At 39.0% G+C, this 24,212-nt stretch overlaps 2 protein-coding genes across 9 annotated transcripts in view; one reads left to right on the top strand and one right to left on the bottom strand.

Annotated features, from left to right (window-relative positions):
* Positions 1-7,796, bottom strand: LOC121868580 (mannose-6-phosphate isomerase-like). The gene is made up of 8 exons (XM_042369343.1): positions 7,531-7,796; positions 5,216-5,394; positions 3,773-3,921; positions 3,450-3,591; positions 3,022-3,186; positions 2,600-2,767; positions 2,149-2,351; positions 1-300 (listed from the first exon to the last, which is right to left on the bottom strand). The coding sequence occupies exons 2-8, from the start codon at positions 5,382-5,384 to the stop codon at positions 64-66; spliced, it is 1,233 nt and encodes a 410-aa protein (XP_042225277.1). The 5' UTR covers positions 5,385-5,394; positions 7,531-7,796; the 3' UTR covers positions 1-63.
* A 3,855-nt stretch (positions 7,797-11,651) lies between these two features.
* LOC121868529 (glutaminase kidney isoform, mitochondrial-like) overlaps positions 11,652-24,212 on the top strand; it is a 111,170-nt gene continuing 98,609 nt past the window's right edge. For 6 of the 8 annotated variants that reach the window (XM_042369263.1, XM_042369254.1, XM_042369246.1 and 3 more), the window contains exon 1: positions 11,652-12,250. In XM_042369263.1, coding sequence (XP_042225197.1) covers positions 12,056-12,250 — 195 coding nt within the window. In that variant the 5' untranslated portion in view covers positions 11,652-12,055. Of the gene's footprint in view, positions 12,251-20,884; positions 21,014-24,212 lie in introns of those variants that run through there. The other 2 variants (XM_042369273.1, XM_042369282.1) reach the window with 2 other exon arrangements.

Below are 24,212 nucleotides of genomic sequence, written 5' to 3'. Positions count from 1 at the left end.
TATATATAGTTAATTCATAAATTAATCTCAAAGCCATTTACACAAACAACAATTTTCTGGAACTTAGAGAATACATAAAGCACGGAAGGCAAGGAGGCGTGACCCGGGTCTGGGTTTTAATGCCAAAGACTGTCCAGCAGCTAGAAATACAACCGACCCACGTTCCAAACTAGTAGCATGAGGCACCTCCCCTAGGGATGCTGGGTTGACTTCCACATCTCCAGCGCTGCCCTCCACTACCAACACAATGCTAGCAGATTCCATTGGCCTCAGAGTGTACTGTTCCACTCCAGCAGGTACCTGTAGGAAATATAATGAATCCACACCGCACCCTTCACGGTCTAGTCAATAATCTCACATACATTACATAACAGAAAACATAACTACTGTACCGGTATCTATACATGCTGTTGTCAGTACCTGGCTCCCATAGACTGCTATGCTTCTCTACTGAGTTACCGACTCAAACTAGTTTCTGCATTGCCTGCCTCTCCCTCTTATGTTAATCTAGCTTGAATTAAACATAAAGATGACATGAACCTTTAATTCCCATCATCTCAAACCAACTTTCAACCATGCATGTTTCTGGATGATTCTTTACTACAGATATCATTCTCACATCATCATCATCATCCTCTTCTCTATTTGTTGTCTTTATTCCAACAATACTCTGTAAGTTATTAATTTCTACTATATTCATTCTTGTCCTCACCATTACAAAAGTTTAACCGAGTCCACTGTGCAGACTTACATCATATCCCAGTCAACTTTTTGCCCATCCAACAACACACACTGGATCTCCAACTCCTCCTCTATGCAATGTTCAATTATCAGTTGCCATTATCATTAATTAAAACATATTGTACACCTCTAACACCTGATTAATGATCTACAACACTCAGTTTCTACCCATTCTAATTAACAATACAATGAAATTACCCACTTTTCTGAAGTTAAGCGTTGTACAGCAATACATGTTGTCTACCACTGCCTCTACACCTGCTGTTCAAGGAAATTCCATGAAAGAAATACCGTAGTACAGTATAGTACTTTATACTGTGCCAAATGTTTATGAAATTTGTATGACATAAAATCCATAGCAGGGTCAAGCACGTTCATTAAACTGTTTGTTTTCCAGGCAGAGAACCTTATAAATTTCTGGAATGAGTACTGATGCCATATTAAATGCCTACATGTAGATTAAATACATAAAATATATTGAAACAGTATCAAATTCCCTTTTGTAACAATCCCACCATAGCTAACCAATTGTCAGATTATCTAAACAATTGCCACATGGCCTCAGATCAGGCAAACTGGGCGAGATAACATGCTATACTTTTGACCTGGAATATAACCTTAAGGGAACCTGGATCTTCTCTTACTTGGCCCCAGGCAACAAACACAAACAAAAAAATGAAAACACAATAAAAAAAAAACAGTAAAGGCTAACCTGTTTACAACCCCCAAAGGCCCAAGGCTCAGGTGTTGAGTGAATGGGTTGCTAATTGGACTTGGGATGGCTATTGTCAAGTGGTATTAGCCAGACAAAATCAGGAACCTATTATTTTCAGTTTATCTACAATGCTTATATGCTTACACACATGTTTTGGCCTTACTCCATCATCATTACCACTTACACTCACCATCTTACCAGGGTGGGCCAACATAGTGAGGAAAATGAATGAACTACTACACTAAAACACAATAAAAATAGAGCAAACGAATCCTACAATGTGATGTGAGCCTAACTTCAGTAAACACAGGACTAGGGTGCACAGTATCTCCCAGGGTGATCAAGGAGCCACATGAATGAGTAACTATCAAGAGTGGTGAGCGAGTGAACCAGAACAGAATTTATTCCTATAACAACTATTTAGTTATTATCCATTGTTTGTGGGGGGGGAAGTCCAAATGGATCATGTACAGTACAGCAGCGTTAATAAGCAATGTCTAAGGATGCCATATTATTGTTACTAAAAATATGAATATTAATTTTTTTTTTTTAATTTCTCCTAAACCTATGAAGCCAGATTGGGTCAGGTTTATCCAGATTTCAGTTTAAGTGAATTCCAGTTTAGCAGAGGTTTACCATACACTGCACCTGTTACTTGGTTTACCCGATTATGACGGTAAACTAAAACTTACCTCAATCTTATCAACGGCAAAATCAGGCACTGGAGGATTATACATGGTCGTGTAGCCGTCCATTTTAAACCCTTCAAAATTTCTGGACTCGGCTGATACCATCCCATACTCCAGCATGTTCACCAAGGTCTCTACGTCCTGATACTTGGGGGTCAAACCGGCACGTACGACATTATCGGAGCAGGCCATACACTCGATACAATCTGCAGAGTAAGAGATGAAAAGTAAAATACTGTATTGTATATTATGAGATACCTGTATCCCCTGTACTTATGTAGGAAAAATGGCTTTAATTTAATTCATGAATTGAACTAATGGTTGTCCTTATACCTTATGCTGCCTCTATAATTAATACAATAATGCCATATAACAAATGACTTAATCCTAACCATAGTCTAATACATATAACCCCCCCCCCACACAAGACCACACATATATTGTATGTACTCACCTCCAAGCAAGTAAGCATGGATTACATTGGGACCAAGAAACATTGCTTCTCCAGGCTGAAGAGTAAGGTAGTTCAGCAGGTATATGGAGAAGCAGCCCACATCACCAGGATACTTTTCATGTAGGGTCAGAAAGAGGTCATGAAGAAGCTCACCACCCTTTGAGGCATCTGTTGTGAAGATTGTTTCAAGTAGCCTAAGTATTTGGATAAGTAAACACGACCGAGTCTACACAATATGAACATACTTATTCAATAAAAAAATATTAGTCTTTTATTTGTACAATATAGTGTTGGTAAAGTACAAATGAGTGAAATCATCATCATCTATGTCAATTGGAGAATTTAAAAGCTTCTATCTACAACACTTCCCAACACTCTGATACTAAGTGGTTACACATCGAGTACAGTACAGTACTACTCACCCATCTCGGAGAATCGTTGCAACTGATCACTTAGAGCAGAAGCAATTATATCCTTCGGTGAATTCATCATAGCAGAAAAACAGGTTTTAAGATTCTCTTCCGAATGGTCCTCAATAAATTTCTCAGCTGCTTCCTCTCCTACTACTTTCCGTAGCTCAGGGAGTTCTGTGATGGAGAAATTGTTTTTATGATTAGTATCCCACAGCACCACCAATATACAGACGATGACAAGAGTTAATGTTTACTAATTATTAACACCAAATTTAATGGCTTCTTGGTTCACAGGCTGCATGAAGTGAGTACAAAAATAACATTCCCCCTGATGGAGATTCTTACCCAAATCTTGTAAAATTACCTCATCTTCATTAGAATAAACTTACATTAAGACATTACCGGGTATATCATTAACTAAAATATCAGACATTAACCTTTAAAATGTTTTATAATTTGTTGTGCAGTTCTGAAGCCACACAGAGCTTGGAAGGGGGTAAGGGCGATGGCCATTTCAGGTTTGTGATTGGGGTCCTTGTACACATCTGGGCGCTCTCTGTGAAGCTGCTCTGCATGGTTCTATAAAACGGTATGTAATATGTAAGTGATTACTCCAGGAAAAAAAGCTTTAATGATAAAACACTGAACACTATCATCATTAATCTAAACAATAATAATATATTCTAAATCCCATAAATCTAACTTTCTCTAATAACATAAAAGTAGAGTAAGAAGGATGTTTGTTCCCTGTGTTACTGACCTTGTTGGGATGAGCCTGAATAGAGAGCGCTTGGTTAACACTCAGCACCTTGAACAAGAAGGGGAGTTGTTCACCAAACTTATCAATGACCGGGCCACCCAACACCTCCGGCTGCTTGCTGATGTAACTTCCAAGAGTTTCACCAGTAGCTGAGGCAAAAGTCAAAGAGAACACTTTCCAGAATATTTTATAATGTTTCAACAATAATGTCCCTGTATTAATGTAGATTTTCGTATGAATACATTTTGATAGAGTCTGACGTTATCCGATTTCAATATAAATTTGTAAAAAGCATCGTCAAAATTCTACAAAAAATAATTTATCAAGTGAAATTTCTGGAGTTGAGAGGTTAAAGATAAATCAATAAATGGTATGAACCAAATAAAGCAGTTCTTTAAAAAAATATATATATACTGCACACATGCACAGTAGCTAAAACAACTATCTGTGTATACTTTGTGGGAAACAATATGAGACCATGGACGATAAATTTTAGTATATGGGGGCTGTCACTAGTTACACGTAAAATTTCGGAGCATATCGACCCCCACCTGCACAGATAGTTATTTTAGCTACTGTACAAGGAATGTAAAAAACACAGGGACAATCTTGCAAAACACTACTGAATATGAGGCGCCTCGCATCGTATGGGTTATTTGCGCCCAAATTTGAAACCGAGAAAACTGCTTTTAAAGTTTTTCCAACTTCAAACATGCATAAATCTGTTGTTTCAGAGATACAGCATTAATCTTTTATGCATTTTGAAGTTAAAGGACTGTACTCGCAGATGGTACGTCATGAAGTAATGTACTGGGTTGTTGCAATGTTGACTTGAAGCAACAAAACTCCCACCCGCTTATGGCTTTTTTTTACTTTAATCGATATCAGAGTGTAGATCCCTCCCGCTGGAGGGGCGTAGATAGCAGACACTCACTGCCATTTGCTGCGACGGGGGAGGAGGCTGTAGGCTGGCAGCTGTGATTGGCCGCCCGCTCCTCTCACTCACTGACAGGATGAGAGTACCTTACAACGCGAAAGCCAAGCCCATAATTTCCTGTCTGCCACAAATTGATGTTCTACCCTATTTTCAAAGGGCTTTAAACCTTATTTACAGTTTAGTAAGGAGATCTTATCAACTACCATCATATAGAGCTAGGCCAAAAATAGTGTTTTCCAAAAAAAAAAAAAAATGGGTTTCACCCGGATGGCCTAAAAGCACCTTACGATGCAGGACGCCTCATATATCCACTGGCTGGAGATCGAGGGAAAAAGCTTAGAAACACTAGGAAGAGACAAGTTTAACCCCTGAGCAACAAGCAACTAAGTATCATATAGTGAAGCAATAGGAAGTGTTTCAATTTCTAAATAATTAATAGGGTAACCTGATATTAGGGTAATGTAATAATCAGTCTCACAGTATCATAAAATAACACAATACTGTACCTTTAATAACAGATGGACCACTAGAGTGTGTGCCCATCCACAGCTCAGCAAAAGGTTCATCATCTGGTACTTCCAGGTCTGGCTGAACAGCTTTGGCTAGCTGAGCAACACTGCTCTTTGATCCCTTTACACCCCATGCATACTTCTGGACAGCACATTCTAGTTCCATTCTGCAAAACCTGTGAAGATGTTGTGACTATGAATATTTCAAAGGTACAGACTCAGCGTTACAAGAGGATGCAGCTCGGTCGTACCAATAACAGGGAGACATATCACTGGTCTAAGGAGAAGAAACTCCATAAACTGAAACCAAATGATCTATGGTAAATGTCTATGCTGACAACAAACTTAAGTTCTCCGATTACTGTGAGTCGGTGATTCATACCAATAAACTTGAAGGACCTATATGAAGATCTTTGATATTCTGTACCTATATGGTTCGTCCATTATAAGGCTCTTCAAAACTATGGTGCTCCCCCACTGGGAATATTATTACTCTTTCTGGGTCCTTGAGATTTGCTAATGAATGATAATTGATCGAAAACATCCAAAGGAGGGTCACCAAACTAGTGCCGGCACTTAAGTACATCACATACCAAGAGAGATTACATCATCTTCAATTGCCTAGTTTATGTTACGACAGTATATAGTAAGGGAAGATTTGGTAGACGTTTATAAAGTCCTTAAACGCCATACTCAATCAAGCGTTCATATCTGGAGCTAGCGGATGGCTGCCCCACTATGAGTCACAGCATCATGTTAAGCAAACCGACAAACACCATCACTAAACTATTATACGTTTGATTTTTAGCTAATAGAAACCACTGAGTATTGCCGAAAGTTGAGTACCAAATATTCTGTAGTTTGTACCTGTTAAATCCTGATATAGTTCACTGATTGCCTGAGGAGTAATATCTGTTTGGCGTTTCCTAAGTCCGGTACATTACTGTTATTTCAAAGTTTTTTTTTTCACAGCTCCAACACTGGTACCACTACCTACTACAGAAATTCCTTCCTGGGTAATAGTTTACTTTAATTGCAGTGTCACTTATCACTTACACCAATTGCTTAACTGAAGGAAAATTATTGCCATCATCTAGAATCATCTTAATATTTCATCCTTTACAGAATTTAGTTTTATTGAAAAAGTCAAGTCTTAACCTCGTGAGAGCACACCTGGACACCTGTCACCCGCCACATTTAACATCTGTTCATGTGTAAACCATAAAAAAACCTTTGTATAAAAGAGAAAACAAACTACCAAAACAAGATCTACCTAACCCAATGATCTTAAAACATATCTTAGGTAGCTACCCCGTAGTAGACGAGGCTCTCTCCGTGTTGAAGAAAACCGACTGGCGTTCGAGAGATAAAGTTAGGTAGGTCAGTTGGTTTGATTAAATTTTCCTTTTTCATGTGACGTATAGTACTGTACACACACAGATGCTAGTTGTCCTCATTCCAGTATTTTTTTCTTCTTTTTCCTTGATTTTCATGAGCATATTTTTTTAGCTATTGATGTTTAATAATACATATAATAAAAAATTACTATACCTGTATCTTATTTTATCACCTTTTCTTGAGAGATAAGTCAAGAAGAGAGATATATTGTAGAGAATGCCCATTGTAACTAGTGATTCCAACATACTAATGACAAAAATAGCCACAGACGTTCTCATGACCTGAAAACTCACATTATCAAAAAAAAAAAATCAAGACAACCTAACAGTTATGTAAATAAACTCAGATACTAGAGCAACTTTTCTCCTTTAAGCTACAACAAAAACATAAATGAAAGTGAACACCATGAACAAGCTGTCATCCAATTACCTTTCACTTGTCTCCCCCAAAACAACTAATTTAGTGATTCTCCTGTGGTAATGATTTATCTATTTTTGTTTTGTGTAACCTAATGAATTCTTTTACATAAATGACTTGAGATACCAGTGGCTTGGATACCTCACACTAACAGCTGACAATTAAGATTCATCTGGCCTTAAAACTGACTTTCATGTGAATAATCTGTATATTAAAAAAAAACTAATATAAATAGTCTTATTATAACTGTCACTTCTATTATTTGTTATAAAAGATACCACTATAAGGTTAATCACAGGACAATATGGTGTTAGTTCATTATCAATCACTAACAAGAGGAGAAAGCAAATCACTATACTTTCGTCTGCCATGAAACCAATCTCAATTCCCTCATCCACACCCACACATCTAATCCTATAATCACACAGTTAAAAAAATCACATCTACAGTTATTCAGCATTATAATCACAGGATAGAACATTAGTATATCCTCTAACCTGTTTGTTCAGTAGTAAAAACTGTTGAGAGGGTGAAGGTGACCGCCCGACTGCTGAGGTAAACACCCGTCAAGTGATAGCCAATGATGATCAAATGTTTCTCTTTTATTTATACTATCATTTATATCAGTTATTAATACTTAAATTAGACTAAATATAATCAATTTGTGTGTTTAGTTTCTCTGTATTAATTTGAGTTAGATGGAATTATGTGAGTGTGAACTAAGGCGTCGTCTGCAGGTTGTCTTCTGCTGCTGTGTTTGTTTACATTCTGCTCAAACAAGTTATAGACAAATATATTTATTCTCTATAATTGTTTCAGTATATACATAGTGAGTCCAGGTATATAATTACAAACACTAAGTCGATAAAACCAATGATAATCCGTGAAAACCGTAAAAAAAGCTTATTATTTCCACTTTTCCTTAAAAACACTATGATAAAATATGCATTAACCAATCATAGTAGGGAAGATTTCCTGTGTTTATTTTAAGTATAGCTAAAGATATATGTTAAGCCATAACATTAATCAGTTGAAATGACAGTTCTTTTGCATACTCCTTTTCTATAGTAGTTCAGTGCTTATTTTCCCCGAGGACAATGACTATTTACACAGTTACCATAAACAGAACTATATCCCTGATTGTTGGATGAAAATACATATAATCAAACAGTAGCATAGTGAACCATGGGAATTTGATATCGTTAATCAATATACAATACAATGGCAACCAACTTTAACAGGGGCTTTCAATTAAGGTGATAACGACAGGTAGAATTAAAGTACAGTTCTCCGAAGAATATAAATTATCCCGTAATTTGTTTGTATAAACTTTGAGGAACACTATTCCATCCTAACATACTCACGGTGAACGTAAGCTCACTTACATATTCTGCAACGGGGGCCTCAATCACACTTTTACTTTTTTACTTTTATCCTCTACGCCACTGATCGGCTCGCTAGCCGCTTGGGCGATCGGTCACGTCTCTATTACGCACTCTTGGCAGATACTGGGCATGCAATGGCTCCTGAATATATCTGAACCTGCTCCAGTGTTGGTCAACTCTGGTCTTGAAACAGCTCACACTCGGTGCCGTCACAACACTCTCTGGCAGATTGTTCCACGAGTTCACAACTCTCATTCCGAAAACGTTCGCCCTCACAGTTTTCTGGACTTGCGGCTTCTTCAACCTTGAGCTGCGACCCTTTGTGGGGCGAGCGTTCGCCAGCTCCAGGTAAGGAATAAGTCGAAAGCTGCGAATTCGTATTCAGGGAGTTGTTGGAGCTTCCAATAACTTGATGACATAAACCACTGACTCTTCAGGCTTCTACGCCCTTGACCCAATCCTCCCTCCACCCCGGGCCTGCATTTTGTGTTATCTGTTCTGATTGGGGTCACACCTTCACTGCCTGCTGTCGTCGTGATCGTCCCAGATGTCACTTCTGTTCACGTAACCATAACTCCGTCGCCTGTGCCCAGAAAATCAAAGACCACCTTAATAGGGGTGGTGTGGGCTATGTAGTTGATCCCAGGTGTTGTAACTGTGGCGGCCGGCACAATGCTGACTCACGGCAATGCCCCAATCGCTCGTCTGTCCCAGGGGAAAAGCCTCCCCGAAGGCTGCGTCTACCACAACGCCCCCCAGTCTACCGGGCCGCCTCCCTCTGCGTTCCCTCTGTCTCCAGCAACACCTTCAACAACACCTGCCCTTGCCTGGCTTCACCTGGCTGCAACACAGCAGTCCCGGCCGTCTCCTAACTCAACTACTACTGGGCCACCTCCCCGTCTCTACTCTGAGGCTGTCAGGCCTTGTGCTCCCACCGGTGCCCCCCCACAACCCCCCGTCAGTGACATGACACAGATCATATCCCTCTTCCAAGAATTTACCAACCGTATTGAACAACTCTTCGCTACACTCTGTACCACCATCTCCCACCTACTCCTGCCACCCAGTCACTCCTCTCTTCTGGTTTGACACAAGCTGGTAGTCCTCCTGTGAGCCCCCCCTGCCCACGGCCTACTCCACCACCGGCGGCCTTCACTACTGGTGCAGCGCCTACCGGGCCTGCCCTGGTGTGTCCTGCTGCCCCCGAGCGAAGTTCTGCCTCGTCTTCACGACACGTGGTGCCTCAACCTGTCCTCCACCCACCACAAGCCGCGCCCGCTACTGTGTCTGTGCTGTCTCCACCAGGGCTACCTATTGGACCTGAGGACACCATCCCCGGCTACCTGTACCCCACCGGCATGTCGACGCACACGCCATCACAATCACACTAAAAGGTATGTCCCTCAATATTGCCTATGTGCCTCCCTCCACCCCTACTGTACCTGCCCCACCACACCATATCACCTCCACCCCCACTGTACTTCGCCACGCCTAGTACATTGGCAACCCTGAGCCTCACCGCACTGTTTGTAAACTTTGTGGTCAACCGACTCTCACACCCTCTCTCACTACATCCTCACTTGCCCTATGACCTCCTACAGGTCCCTAGCCGTTACCAACACCTCTTCCTTCCTGACCAGATATCTCTCCTCCTAGAGACAGGCCTGGTCACTTGACATTACTAGGGACCTGCCACACTTTGCCATAAACAAATAAATTGTACATGGAAATTTTCCCCACACACTCATCATTCTGTCACTTTATGTAACTTGCTGACAAAACCCATGACCCTTCAGGCTTTTACGCCCTTCATGCATGAGTCAAAAAGGCAAGCATGAACTTAGCATGCTTCCCAGATGGGCGCTGTAAACGCTTCTGCGCTTCACCTTGCACAGGATGTAAGGGGGTGCCCAATAAACTAGCCCAGCAATCTAAATCCTCAGACGCGCTGGGGGGGAGGGGGGGAATCTGAATCAGTCACGCAAGGTTCAGAAGGTTTAGCTGTAGCCAAATAAAGATTTTCGATTACTGTGTACCGTATAAAAAAGTTGGTTATGGAAATAAATGATAAACGGTTTTTAATAACAACTGTAAAGTAGATGAAACACCCAAATAAAAACAAGCCTTTGGTGTGTCTAAATAAATATACAGTACAGTCCACAGACTGATACTAACAGGTTCACTGAGAGGGTTTAACAGAACTGTACTGCACTGTACTTGTGTAGCTTACCGCTTTAATCAGAGTGGGATTTCGTTAGAAAAATGCGTGTGTCAACAATGAATGAACGAGGAGTGTCGGAATTGATTTTGTCAGGCTGCCAGACGCCTCGGGTTTGTCAATATCTGATGAGCTGCAGATCTTCGTTGTCTAACTTTGGACATTGTATTTTTTCGCTGTTTTTGTTGTTCTTTTTGAATAATTTATATTTGATGACGATTGATTACTGTCTTGTTTTAAACGTCGATAAGTAATTCATGTCTTTTGCGAACTAGAAAATTTAATTGATAACCTCCCCTTCTTGCTTTACCGTATCGGAAATACCATTTAGTAATGAGCGAGTGTTAATACACAGTTAAACAAGCGGTTTACTCCTGAAGAATGGAAGGAATTTTCAAAATGTTCAGTAAATTTTCAGAACAATTCGTTCGCTTAATTTTCTTCGTGCGTGGTGAGACTGATGACAAGAAATTAAAACATAAGCGATTCCTTTACAATGATTTGAAGGCAAATTTCTACTAACATGTATCGAAAATTTTACTTTTAATATTCTTCACACTTCCGCAGCCAATAACGCTGCGTAGTTGTAATGCCAGTCAATACAATTTGGAAAATAATTACATTGTGTTTCGTCGATCAATATGTAATATTTATTCTTGCTTCTGTGATAAGTTTCTGACCAAGGAGTCAGCACTTTTTTTTTTTTTTAGCCAACTCCCAGAAGGCAAGGTGCAACAGACTCCAGACACCACCATTTGCAGTACAACAGTTTGGAATATTGTAGAGGTAGATGTTCGGGATAAAATATGTTTAATATGCTGGTATTGATTAAAGTTACGTTAGCACAACAAAATCTTAGTTCGAGAATTTTTTTACTTATCTTAAAATATGTTAGACTTTAAAATACAAATCACAACATGGGAGTTATATTGGTGTGTGCGCCGAGACTTGGCAACTAATACGGAAAAACGTCTACCCCGTCTGCGCGGTGCATGTAGTCTGCTGCCATGTCGTTGGTTCAGTCACTGGCGTGTGTTGTGAGGCATAACGCTGTTCCCTCGAGCACTCATCACTCGATCACATTCATTGTTGGACGAGAACATCTGGTCGCCGGTTTCAAGTGATATATGCGAAGTGCAGAGTGAATAAACCTTTATCAAGATCATTCCTAGTTGTACAAATTAGTGCCACTCCATATAAATATCGCATTAAGCTTACTAAAGGCATTAAAAATTGTACCAATTACGCTGTCAAGTATTCATATCCCACCCCGGCTTGGCCAAGACTGACCTGTGTGGACTAACAGTCACGCCCTACTAAGCTCCTTCCCAGGTACCCGCATTAGGGTACAGGTGTAGGCCTGTCCTCAGGCTCCCCTCATCCAGCCCGCCCGCCCGCCCACCCTCCCGCCCACACATCATGGATCAGGTTGGTCGTGCCGTGCGAAGGGTAGTTCCCATGGGCTGGCCTTGTCTTAGCTACGCCCTCGGCCATGCCCACGCCGCCCCTCTCCGCGCCCATCTACAGTGCATGCCTTATATTCTGCTGACCTCAAGGGGCGTGGGGCCCCCTGCTGTGACCGCCGCTGCATGTCGTTACCTCTATACCTCTAGAGTAAGTGGTTGTAGTAATCTCCCTCCTGGGGGGGGGGAGGGGTGCACCACTTCCTCACCACCACAGTGCACCAAGCAGGGTGTGAGTGCACCTTGCCGCCCCACATGTGTCGACCACCTGCATGTATACTGTAGTCTATCAAACACACATGTCAGCACACTCTTCTACTCGGCTACTCAAAGCACACATTTTCATTCCCACCATCCACAGATACCCACCCCCATCCTCCTTCCACGCCCCTCTCAGTAACCCACCAACCCACCTCAATAACCCACCAACCCACCTCAATAACCCACCAACCCACCTCAATAACTCACCAACCCACCTCACTCAATAACCCACCATCAATAACCCACCAACCCACCTCAATAACTTCAATAACCCACCACCCCGTTTCAATAACCAACCAACCCACCTCAATAACCCACCAACCCACCTCAATAACCCACCACAAACTCGTACTTTTCTCCTTCCCTCCAAACACCCACACACTTCTCCTAATTACCGCCATGATCATCGACTGAGGTAAGTGATTAGCGTAATGATTTGTTGGGATAATGTCTCTGGTGGGTTAGTTGGGGCCGGTATCGTGGGCTGTTAGGGTTAGCTTGATAACATGTTGGGTAATTGGGGAAAAAGGTTGCTGGGATGTTGGGTAGGTTAGGTTTACAGGATATATTCAGTTTTACGATATATTTATAGGTAAGTTTTGTTAAATGAGTAAAATTTGGTGGGTTGGTTGGTAGGCAGGGTCGCCGTCTCTAGGATTTCATCTGTTTGGGGGTAAATAATAACTGCCACAATAACAGGTCTGGGTTGTTTTGTTTCTGCTTGGCAACCATTTTAAAGATTAATTCCTAAGAGGCAAGTCACTACCGCTTACCCAATTCTAATGTTTATGCTATGGCGGTTTTAGTGCAATATGAAAAGGACGTTTCATTAGGGGGTGGGTCTAACTTCTGCAGGTGCCATTGGTTGCTGAGGTAAGATCAGTGTATGGGGGTACCGGGTGGCGGGGAGATGGTTGGGGAAAAGTTAGGAGGGGGTGATGGGTGGCGGGGAGATGGTTGGGGAGAAGTTACCAGGATGAACTTACGTAACAAGCACTTTAAGCATCATTACCCATCGAACCATTGACCCAGTTGCTATTGTTTCGGGTCATATATATATATATATATATATATATATATATATATATATATATATATATATATATATATATTGTGTGTATTATATTGTTCAATGAGAAGTAAATGCATGTTATATAGCACGTTAAAGCGGGCCCCACGCTGTTGTAGTGGGTGCTAATAGTCACCCTAGTTGTCCCGACGCTAATGGCAGACCCAGGCCAGGACCAAGCATGAGTTAAGAATATTTATTTTTTCTGAATTCATATTTCGGTGTTAGGATATTGTATTTATTTTAATAGATACAGTAAATATTGTCTTGGCTATTCTGTTTACATTTTAGATATAAAATTGTAGATTGCATGATTTTATGGTATAACTGTTTATGCTGATTTGTATGTAGGGAAATATTGTTCAAAATTGTTACGATTATCGATGTTAGTTGATTTCATGAATACGTAGTGTGGAATACTCTCAAAACTGGTTGTCAGTTTGGTGTTCATTCCTTGCTACGTCCGGACAGGCGTTTGGTTATTAAATATCCGTTTTTGAGTTTGAAGAATTAAAATCAAAAGTTCTGAAGTAAAATAGAGAAAACCCTGTATGTTGTAAGAGCGAGTGAAATGAGTATTGTCATATCCATAGACTATGATTCTTTGGGCGCACATTATTTACGTAACCTGACGCCATAATACAGAAATAAGTCAGACACTATGAACACATTTCACCGAATAACATTCAGTATTGCTACGATGTTTTAGTTAACACTGTACGGACGTAAGGCAATGGAATACGTTTGTCATGTTGTCCTCAATGCCGTTGATAATATTTGTAATTTTTTTATTTAACATATTTTCATCAATTAGCTTATGGAAAATACTTAGGAGCTTCAGTGAAATAAGGGCGAGAAAATACCGTCAAAGATCATTGGTGCTTGAATTTTACCACATTGCTTAGGAGCCATAACCTAACATTTACAACAGCTATTAAAAACATGCAGAAACATCTCGCGTTAAATTCATCAATGGTTCAACTGTACGCAGCATCTTCGTCGAAACCTCACAGGAGAGCCCCGGCTATCGACCCGTTTGTTGCGTCATCACCGAACTTCTCCAAGCCTGACTGTCAGACCCGCTGGCCCTGATAGATGGCTTCTGATCTCTGTTATTAGTGGCTTAAAGTTGAGTATCATGGGATCAATTTGATGCTGGTGTGTGTGTGTACCTATCTTGAGTGCAGGCTAATTGGTCTTAAAGTCGGTTATGTATGATGTATGGAAATGTGATTGGGTGATAACGAACTGAGTCAGTCACATGTACTGTCCATTAATTATATCGTGGCATCACCGCTGTATTTTTTTTACATGTTGTAGTTTAGAGACGTATTGTTAATGATAAAAAAATTGTTTGTTGTATAAGATCAGTTGTTTTTAGTACAGTATTTAAGCTTACAATATGTAATGTAATGAATACCGCCAGGCCATTTGTCCTAGATCCCGTTTTCTCACGATTTCGCAAGTGCCTTCTTCAGTATATACAGGTATATCTTTGGAAAACAAATCATTGTGGTGATGACTCAAAATTGGTTATGCCATGATAGGTTAAGGCTATGTTACTTGTATGGAAACATGCTTGGCGATGTATGGCAAGGTGGCAGACATTGGGTCTCACCATTGATTACCGTCCTGGGCTCAATCCCCATAGATTAACAAAACGTGGAATGTGAATTTTCGCATCTAATTTTTTTTATTATATTTTCGCATCTAATTCATGCTTTCGGTAAAATTGGTCAGTGCGTGAACTTAATGAACTAGAAACCTCTTTTTGCGAGGAATTAAAAAGAAAACCCCTTGAAATAACGTAAATTTGTACAATTGGCGATACAATACTATCTATACTACTATAAATTGTAGACGAGTGATAATAGTACTACAAAAAGGTGAATTTCGACAACAAAAATCTTAAGTTTACAGATGAGGTTAAACAATCTAGGCAACACCTAGCAAGATTAGTTACTCACGCACTGTTACACTACGGTGAGTATTACATTTGATGCGGCATAATTATCCTCCATATTAAAAGAAGACTTATTGCCTGATCATAATAACTAATCCATATAATTTTTATATCAATTTCGTATTGTTAATTTAGGGGCATAGAGTAATGAGATACGGTTGAGGTCCAGTGTAGCATTGGCAGCAACTGTGAAACGCGTTGCCAATGGTAGGATAAATATTCGTAGAAACCAATACTATGCACTGGACATTACTGAGTTACTAGGCAGTCCAATGAGACAAAGACACCATCGTAGTTTTTAGCTAGTTTGTTGGCAATTAGGGTCAAACTGACTACGTATTGCTTACTCGATAAATAAAAATACGGAAAAAAAAAATAGTGAAGCGAGCCCCTGTCTCCTCCACACGAGTGTTAAGCAGGTCAACTATAAATAGGACGAATAGCAGACCCTGCCGGAATTTTCTGCTTTTGTCACAAGATTTGAGAAAGTTCCAATTCCTCTTGCTTATTTTACGTGTTATGCAACTGTAGCTTGGTGGTGATGGTGCTGGTTGTAAGTGACCATTGTTATTGTTTAAATGTGTGTTATTACTTTCCTTATAATTATGAGACTAAGGTTTAATTTTGTTTATCGTAATTTTATGTTTTCGTTTTGTTTTATGAAGCAGTTGATACCAGGAGTTATTCACAGATCCAGCTGACCGTACGTAAAGGGATCAATGATTAAGAAATACTATATAAATATTGGAAATTTATTATATTGGTGGAATATATCAAGTTTTCATAAAATATATCTAGTTTTTTCAGTGTATAAGGTGTTTTTTAAGTTTTGACATTGTAATTTTATTCAGTAATTCAGATATTTAATTTAAATTCTTAGTCGGAAGCAGATATGAATCCTTTATGTCTTGTTCACGTCGAGGCTGTGAGTTGCTATTGTTGGCAAGTTGTCAGTTCAAATATTTAAAAGTCACAGATTCTTAGTGGAAATATGCAAAAATAACTTCCACAGTATTTATAAATATTAAAATTGCAGGAGGTCCTTAGTCCTCTGGCCGCCTCCTAGATCCACCTTTGTTTATGTATTCTCAATGTCGCCTCAGACCTCAGATTAAGCATCCTTTGACAACCTTTAGAAGTTTCTGAGAACTCTGAATCTTTACCAGTAAAAAAAGAATAATTACCCTAAAATATAATACGGTAATGATAAAAAAAAAATCCACGAGCTTTGTAAATCTAGTAAAGATCGGATAAAAATTATAGACGGTAATGAGCGACCACAAACAGACAGAGTTTGAACCGATCAATATAGGGTGCTGGCGGGTTTTGTAGTCCACCGAATACACCTCTTTGGGTCACCTGGGACATAGAGGCAATACTAACACGTCTGAGATGCTGAGGTGGCTCTGTGGTCGATGTGTTGACAACTGGCAAAATATACCAAAGACTATATACGGTATACAGCCCTTGAATATAAAGTAGGTAGAGAGAAACTGTATGTAATATAAATGGTAGAGAGACGAAGAGAGAACGAACTAGGTTATTCAACATACAAGTATTTACCGGTATTATCCACATAGTTTACACACCGGTTAGCATCATCATCGATTCTGTTGTACGCAGTCCCCCTGTCGTGCTTCACCAGCTGGTTCCTGACAAGCCTTCGTGATCTCCGAGTTTTAAATGATTACGCGTCACGTCAGCTCCCAGCGCCTGTAATTTGCATAGGTGCGTCAACCGTTGATTCGTAACGTTGAAAAATTCTTAGATACCGTTTTTTAGTTTAGTTCTGTTGAATATCTTTTTGTATTTATAATTGAAAAGTATTTTGTTTTTTCTATCTTGGTTTGGGAAATTTTACTGAAGTTTCTATCCATGATTTAAAAAATAGGATTCATTGTTTAGCCATTCTTTCCTAATCCATTTTTCTCATCAGGGTTTTAGACAAATTAATCCGTTTTCTCGTTATGATTTGGAGTAAAACCAATCAGTTTTTTTAGCCATGATTTCGAAAAGGAATAAATTTTCTAAATATACCACAGAACCTCATCAATAACTAACAAATTATAGTTATACAGTATATCGGCTTTCGAGGCGCGACCCCGAAAATTGAATCCGTTTTTCAGACATGACAATTTCGTTTCCATATGGTCCAGTCTAGGAAAAAACTTTTAACCGGATGGACGGACGCATTAAACGAAAATAAACTCTCTTAAAACTCTCTGCTGATGGTTGCGGTGTCATAAATGTGAACTTTTTCCCCCAGTTATAATTTCCCTATATAGTTAAGAGCTCATTCTTATACTCGCTGTGCCATCGTTCCCGGGCCGTTAATGGTGGTCAAGATTACGTCTGCTACAGATGTTGGGGCGGGGTGGGGGGGGGACTAGGGTAGTGATGGAGGGCGTGGATGGTCAGGGGTGGATAGACAAGAGGATTGACTATGGGGGAAGATGTACGTAGGTAGGAGAGAGAGAAGGAACGGATACCTGGTGACCTTTCTGCCATGTGATGCTCTGTTGTTTAAAGCGATTATAACCTTAGACTGCGTGAGACAGCTGGATGTGGCAGACCTGCAGGGTATAGTCGGTTCAGTTATAGAGAAATAATTAGTTCTAGAATACCAATACAATAAAAATGATAATAATAATAATAGTAATAATAATAATACTTTAGGAACCAAGGGAAATAATGAGACGTCAGAGAGAATTTTATAAAATGCCACAATAATACTCTGGAAGTCTGTAGGAACACCAAGACAGCCAGCAACTTGTCAAACAGTGAAACTCTCCCCACTTACAATCGGCAGCGTGTCTCAACTTGGCCCAGGGTGAGCTCAGCAGTTCTTGTGAGCTGTTGTCAATAATGGATCGAGACTCACGTCGATCATTGGTACTCTTATTACTTAAATATAATTATTGGGTCATAACGGGTATCCCAAAACTGATTTTCTGCTAATTGATTGATCAGTTAAACATAGTTACTAACAGGCATTTAGTAATATCTAAGACACGGGCTTTCGTTGACAAGAAACAACTGTCGCCCCAATATGTAACGTGACACTGTTCACCAACCTGTCCAGTACTTAATGAAAAACTGGTCACCGACTAGCTCAAAAAAATTATCAAAATGAAATAAAATTTAATCTACCCGAATCAGTCTATAACCTTTGCTATACCTGGTAAATAAAATAAAATAGCTGCTTGGTTACATAGTATGATCCTTGTTAATTATTCATCTGACTTTTGACTTACAACGGTTGCCCATAAAGGTCACTATTGGATGACAACTTGAAAACTTTCTATGCCAAATATTGTGGAAATATTTTGGAGTCATTCTTATGGTATTCTTGGACATAACTTACACAAAAATGAAAAGTTCTCACCAAATAAAGTACATTTTTTTTATGGGGATTAGCCCACCCGAGCACAGGTCACTGACCCACATCAGGGCCTGGGGGGCGAAAATGTAATAATAATAATAATAATAATAATTAATAAAAATCGATAAAAATTATAACTAAAAATAATAAAAAAAACCATAGATAAAAACAACGAAAATAAAATAAATCAAGAGTGATGAAACGATATACTGTATGTATGTTGTGTTGTCAATAGTAAGAGAAACAATTGAGATCATGTAATTGTGTGTAAATGAGGTAGAAAGTCAGATGAGCAACCTGGGACTTGGTCAAAATTTTTGTGATGCCATATGGCAGCAGGGTCTACCATTAGACAACACTGCTTCCAATAGTGTGTTTTCTAATAATGCCTTTGCGTGTATACAGTACATGTCTTTGTGGTATATTTGTACCGGTAATTGTGTTGTTTGACGATGCATGCTTGTGTATGTATTTTTGTGCCAGTATAAACATAGATAGACAATAATAGACCAGATAATACGGGTAGCCTAGTCATGTCTTGTGGTAAAAGATGAACATGCGTCAAAAAATTTCTTGGGTCCTCTACACTGTACAAAACAATAACGAGAATAAAATACGTTCTGTTAAAACCTTTCAGGAATTCGCTCATAATGTTTAGACAGGTGTAATGCAAATAGAAGTTATGGTGTCAATATTGATTAAAGGTTGTGTTCCTGGCATGTAAATATTACGAGTAAAACGTGTTGAAAATCGATAAATTTTTCCTTTGTCGTTTTCTCAATCAGTTATAGGTCATAGTGAAGTGAAAGAGAGTAAGTACAGTTCCTTATAGGTCTAGTATAAACTGTGTTGTATAGAAAACACGTTCAGTGCATATTGAATACATCATTTTCAAATCTAGAATGATCTGGGAAAAAAAACTCCATTTGCTGTCGCTATCAACCCAAAATAGATTTAGTTACCTTGTATACAATGTACATCCCACGAGCCTCACACTCCACCCCTACAGGAAGCCGGTTTTCATTGTGGTCTGGACGATATCTCAGGCGCCTTGTGAGTTAGGAAGCTGACATTTAGATACACTAGTGAGCATTTTTTTCTCGTGATTTGTTCTTAACGGGAAGTAATCTGTTGTTTTGCTTGTCTAGGTGATAAATCAGGAACATATTGATATAGGAACCTGTAATTTGAACACATGACCGAGAGCTCTGGCAAAAACATTTTCTTTAAAGCTTTTGAGTTGTAAAGTACACCGCTGCCTCCTCCATTCCGTCACCTGCCGCCATGTGAATTGTTGGCCGATGTATATTGAATATACCGCTATACTTTATGATAACATGTAAGTACTGTAGCTCTCAGGCGCACTTCACGACAGCCAGCCACATGTATACACGAGAGTCCTGGTTGATTACATTTCTATTATGGTTGGATCGTCTGTTTAGGTTTGGTTTGGTTTGTTAGAAATAGTTTACCATTTTAGCTTGTTTGGCGGCCACTTTGTTTTCATAACTAGATAATTTTTTTCCCACTGGAATATATAAATCGTAGAATTGTACCCATACTTAGGGTAACTTAACATAACCGAACCTAGAAAACAGAAATCGATTGGTGAAAATGGCCCGAACAGAATAAATGATATTAGTTCAGCTAGATTAAAACTATAACAAACTTTTAGGAATGAAGGTATTAAGATGGGTTAGTCCGAGACAGGAATGTTGCCAAAGGAGTGAAGGATACTCAGTCTGAACAGCCAGCCTCTCTTATGTTGAAGTGTGTGTGTTTTGACCCTACAAGTGTAACAGTAGAAGTATGTTAGGAGATGCTTGAAAGTGGAAAAATAAAATGTAATATTTACATTCATGTAAAATAACTTAAAAAAGGAATACAACCAATTGCATTTAACTGCAGCAATTTATTTATTTTTTTTTAAATTCCGAGTCTGATAAATATACCAATACAATTGATTATTTCTCATGATAGCAAAAATTCCTTTAGAGTATTATGGCGACCAGAAGGTGACTTGTGTAGGAGTAATTCGTGCTATTTGCCAAGGAGCGCAGTACCTTTCCCAAGTGTTGGTAACTGGAAAGACAACACGCCGTACTGATTGACTCAATTTATTTTCCTTTTAACTTTTGTATTACTTTCTGGGTGCATCTTATCATCATCCTCACTTTCTTATTTTTTTTCTTCTCAGTTGAGTAGTGGCAACGGCTGTCGTGAGGAAGAATCTTCAGAGGTAATGTGCAAATAAATAAAACGCATTCTTTGACGCAGAATTTTATAATCCGCTTGTTGGTGACCCAGACCACGTTTTGGCCCAGGACGTTTAAGCCTTGTGTGTTGACTTTGATATTTTCAGCTTAAGACGTTTCGGCCAGGGCGTTTCCTTACTCATCATCCTTTAACCTAACCTAACCTTACCCAACTTTAGTAGGATAAAACGTCTGGGTCGGAACGTCGGCGTACCAGGGTAGCACAGTGCCTAGCCTAGCACCATCCGCTGCCACATTTTTTAACCCTGCTGGTGTAACCCGCTCGAAATGTTTTATTTTATATATCTTACGGTTATCATTATTGCTTTTTTGCATGTTTTTATTTATTCGCCAAATCATTTATTTCTGGGGGGTGGCTATTTTGGACGATTTTCTTGGTAATAGAGTACTTTTATATCTTGTCCTGATTGTAATTTTAAAATGTGAAACCAGTTATAGTGCGTTATTCCCAGTTGAGAAAGGATGCCCCGCCGTCTTCTCAAGAATTAGAGTTGATTGGCTGTTGCAAACCTGTCCGATTTCGTCCTGAAGTAACGATGTATTTCTAAATGAGTTTATTCATAATCTTTGGGATGACCGTTTCTGATGAGAAAGATATTTAGCTAAATTATATAAAGGTACAGGCATACATTCATTATTTCAAACATGAGAACGTAGGAAGTTTACCAGTAATCTCATACATGAATATTAACTGTTAAACTCTGGTAGCAAATTCACTCTTTCGGAGGATGCATTTAATATATATACTTATTTTTACCCACAATAAGGCATACTAAGCCCACAATAAGGCATACTAAGCCAAATCACGTATAAGTAATAATACATTATGCAAAAAAAATAAAAGATTAGAATCCCATTGAAATATTACACGGACGTTAGCAGAGGCGGGAAAAATATGAAGTTCTCAGTCATATTTCCCGCCTCTGCTGACGGCCGTGTAATATGTCATTGTGATTCTGATCTTTAAAGTGTTAGTTTTTGCATAATGTAATATAAGTGATAAATAATTGGTCTTAATATGCCTTATTGTGGGTAAAAATAAGTTTATATTAAATGCATCATCTGAAAGCGTGAATTTACTACCTGAGTTTAACGGTTAATATTCAATTTGAAATAATGAATGTATGTAGGTCAGCGGGCATCTCAGATGAGAAAAACGCGCGCTTTTTTTTATAGTGAATTGCAAAGCCACACAGTTTTGTATATAGTGTTCATAAGTATCCAATTTTGCGTTGAACAGCAAGCTGACGTAGAAGATAAAATATATCACTGCTAATGAAATTGATTAAGTGCTCACCATCCACTTTGCATGTTGTAACTAGCCTGTGTAGATGACCTAGAGCACCACAAAAGCACCTGCCATTGTAAGTAAAATCTATTTCAGGGTATATGTGTCCCCTGTTTATTACACCATGGTTGGTCTCATGACTCCCGCGCCATAGGATAATTAGTATTTTTTCTTTTGCAGGTGAAGGAATCATAACAGAATGGAATAGCGCAGACTACATCGACCTATTGTAAAAAAAAAAATATCTACAACACAAGTTAACATTGATAACACAACCGTTGGGAGATTAATTATATAACCGTTTCAAAACAGACTGGTAGTGTTCAAGACAACCATCAAATTGGCATCTTCATTAATTTATGATTCCTTCACCTTAATAATAAATATGAATATAAATTTAACTATAATCCGTAACTAAGACACTGTAGGGAACATTTTGATGATACTAGTGTGTTAAAACATACACGATAAACTGTACTGAATGAGGTCCTAGTATGTTATAAAACTTGTAATTTAGTGTTAGCATAATTTTCATATTTGAGGTTCCTGCAAGATAAATAGTGTAGATGATGATGATGATAAGTTATGATTTATGTAGGAATGATTTTAAGTATTAAGCCGCGTCATGTGTACACGTCCATTAATCTCGCTGCCGGAAGCTACTGTAAACATTTTTAGGGAACAGTAATTAGAGGATCCCTTTGCCCAGATAATTGCACTTCAAAAAATATTAAAACTGTAAAGCATCCATCATTCTCAGCTTAAATTAAAAATGACAGTTAACATCAAATCTTGACATGAAATCTTAATGTGTAATGACTGTTTACGGTCGGTTGAAATCCAAACTAGGATATACGGCTTAATAATAGAGAAGTTTGTTGAATTAATATATCACATCATGAACACCTGCCATGAAACCGGAATCCTAATTTTTTACCACAGTCTAAACCACGTCTGGGAAATATAAGTGTGTCAGGAAGATATCTCACAGCGCATCACTCATGAAAATCAATAGATGCGGCTGAGAGTTCTGAAGGGGAGGTCCCAGGTGGGTGTAGTTCAGCGCCGTGGTGGGATTTACATCTTCACTTTGTAAGAAATTCATACCCGGAGTAATTTTCATATATTTTAATTGACTCGCTTTTTTCTTATATTAAAATTGTGAAAATAAATATAGTTTGAAAACTGGTTAGTACTTCTACATGTCTTAAGCGCGATGGGTTTTCACGTCATCAGTTTGCGGAAGATTTTAAACTGGAGCCAAGTGCTGGTTCTTATAAACGCTATATGTATGTAATAGGAATATAAATGCCGTACACTTGGCTATCTTTTCTCACAGGAGTTTAATTCTCTGCTTCTAAACGCGACTTGCAGGTTGTTATTTGAGGATAAATTGTTGATCTAATGTAAAAGGTTTTGTCTCATGGCTAGAATGTTCATTATTGTGTCCTCGGTATATAAATAAGTCTTGTGTAGGCTCGGGGCGTTACCTCACATGCTGTCACTATGAGGAGACTCCCATTAGGCTAGGCTACACCATGTTTCATAACCCGATTCTTTCTTACCCGATTTTTTCTTTACTTGTACCGATTTTTTTTTGTAAACCTCCCCATTCATTGCCTTAGGTGAAAAGTTTAGTTACGGGTTTCATAATTGTTAATAGGTGTGTTTAAATACAAGTCACGGTCCCATTTTTACCGAGGGTTTTTGGCGTCGACGTTACCGAAGCATTGAGCGAGGAAATGATCTAGGTAAGTGTGTTATATTATTGGAACATGAGTGCGGGAGCGTCTTTCGTGGTCTTATTTGTTGGTGTTTTCAGTAAATTCTAGGTAGTTTTTTTTCTTTCTTGTCTGGATGTGTTGTGTGTGTGT

The sequence above is a fragment of the Homarus americanus genome, unplaced genomic scaffold (assembly GCF_018991925.1).
Source record: "Homarus americanus isolate GMGI-L3 unplaced genomic scaffold, GMGI_Hamer_2.0 scaffold32583, whole genome shotgun sequence".
Classification (NCBI taxonomy): domain Eukaryota; kingdom Metazoa; phylum Arthropoda; class Malacostraca; order Decapoda; family Nephropidae; genus Homarus; species Homarus americanus.
Note: the sequence above shows the minus strand (reverse complement) of the source record. Positions and strands in the feature narration are given on the sequence as shown.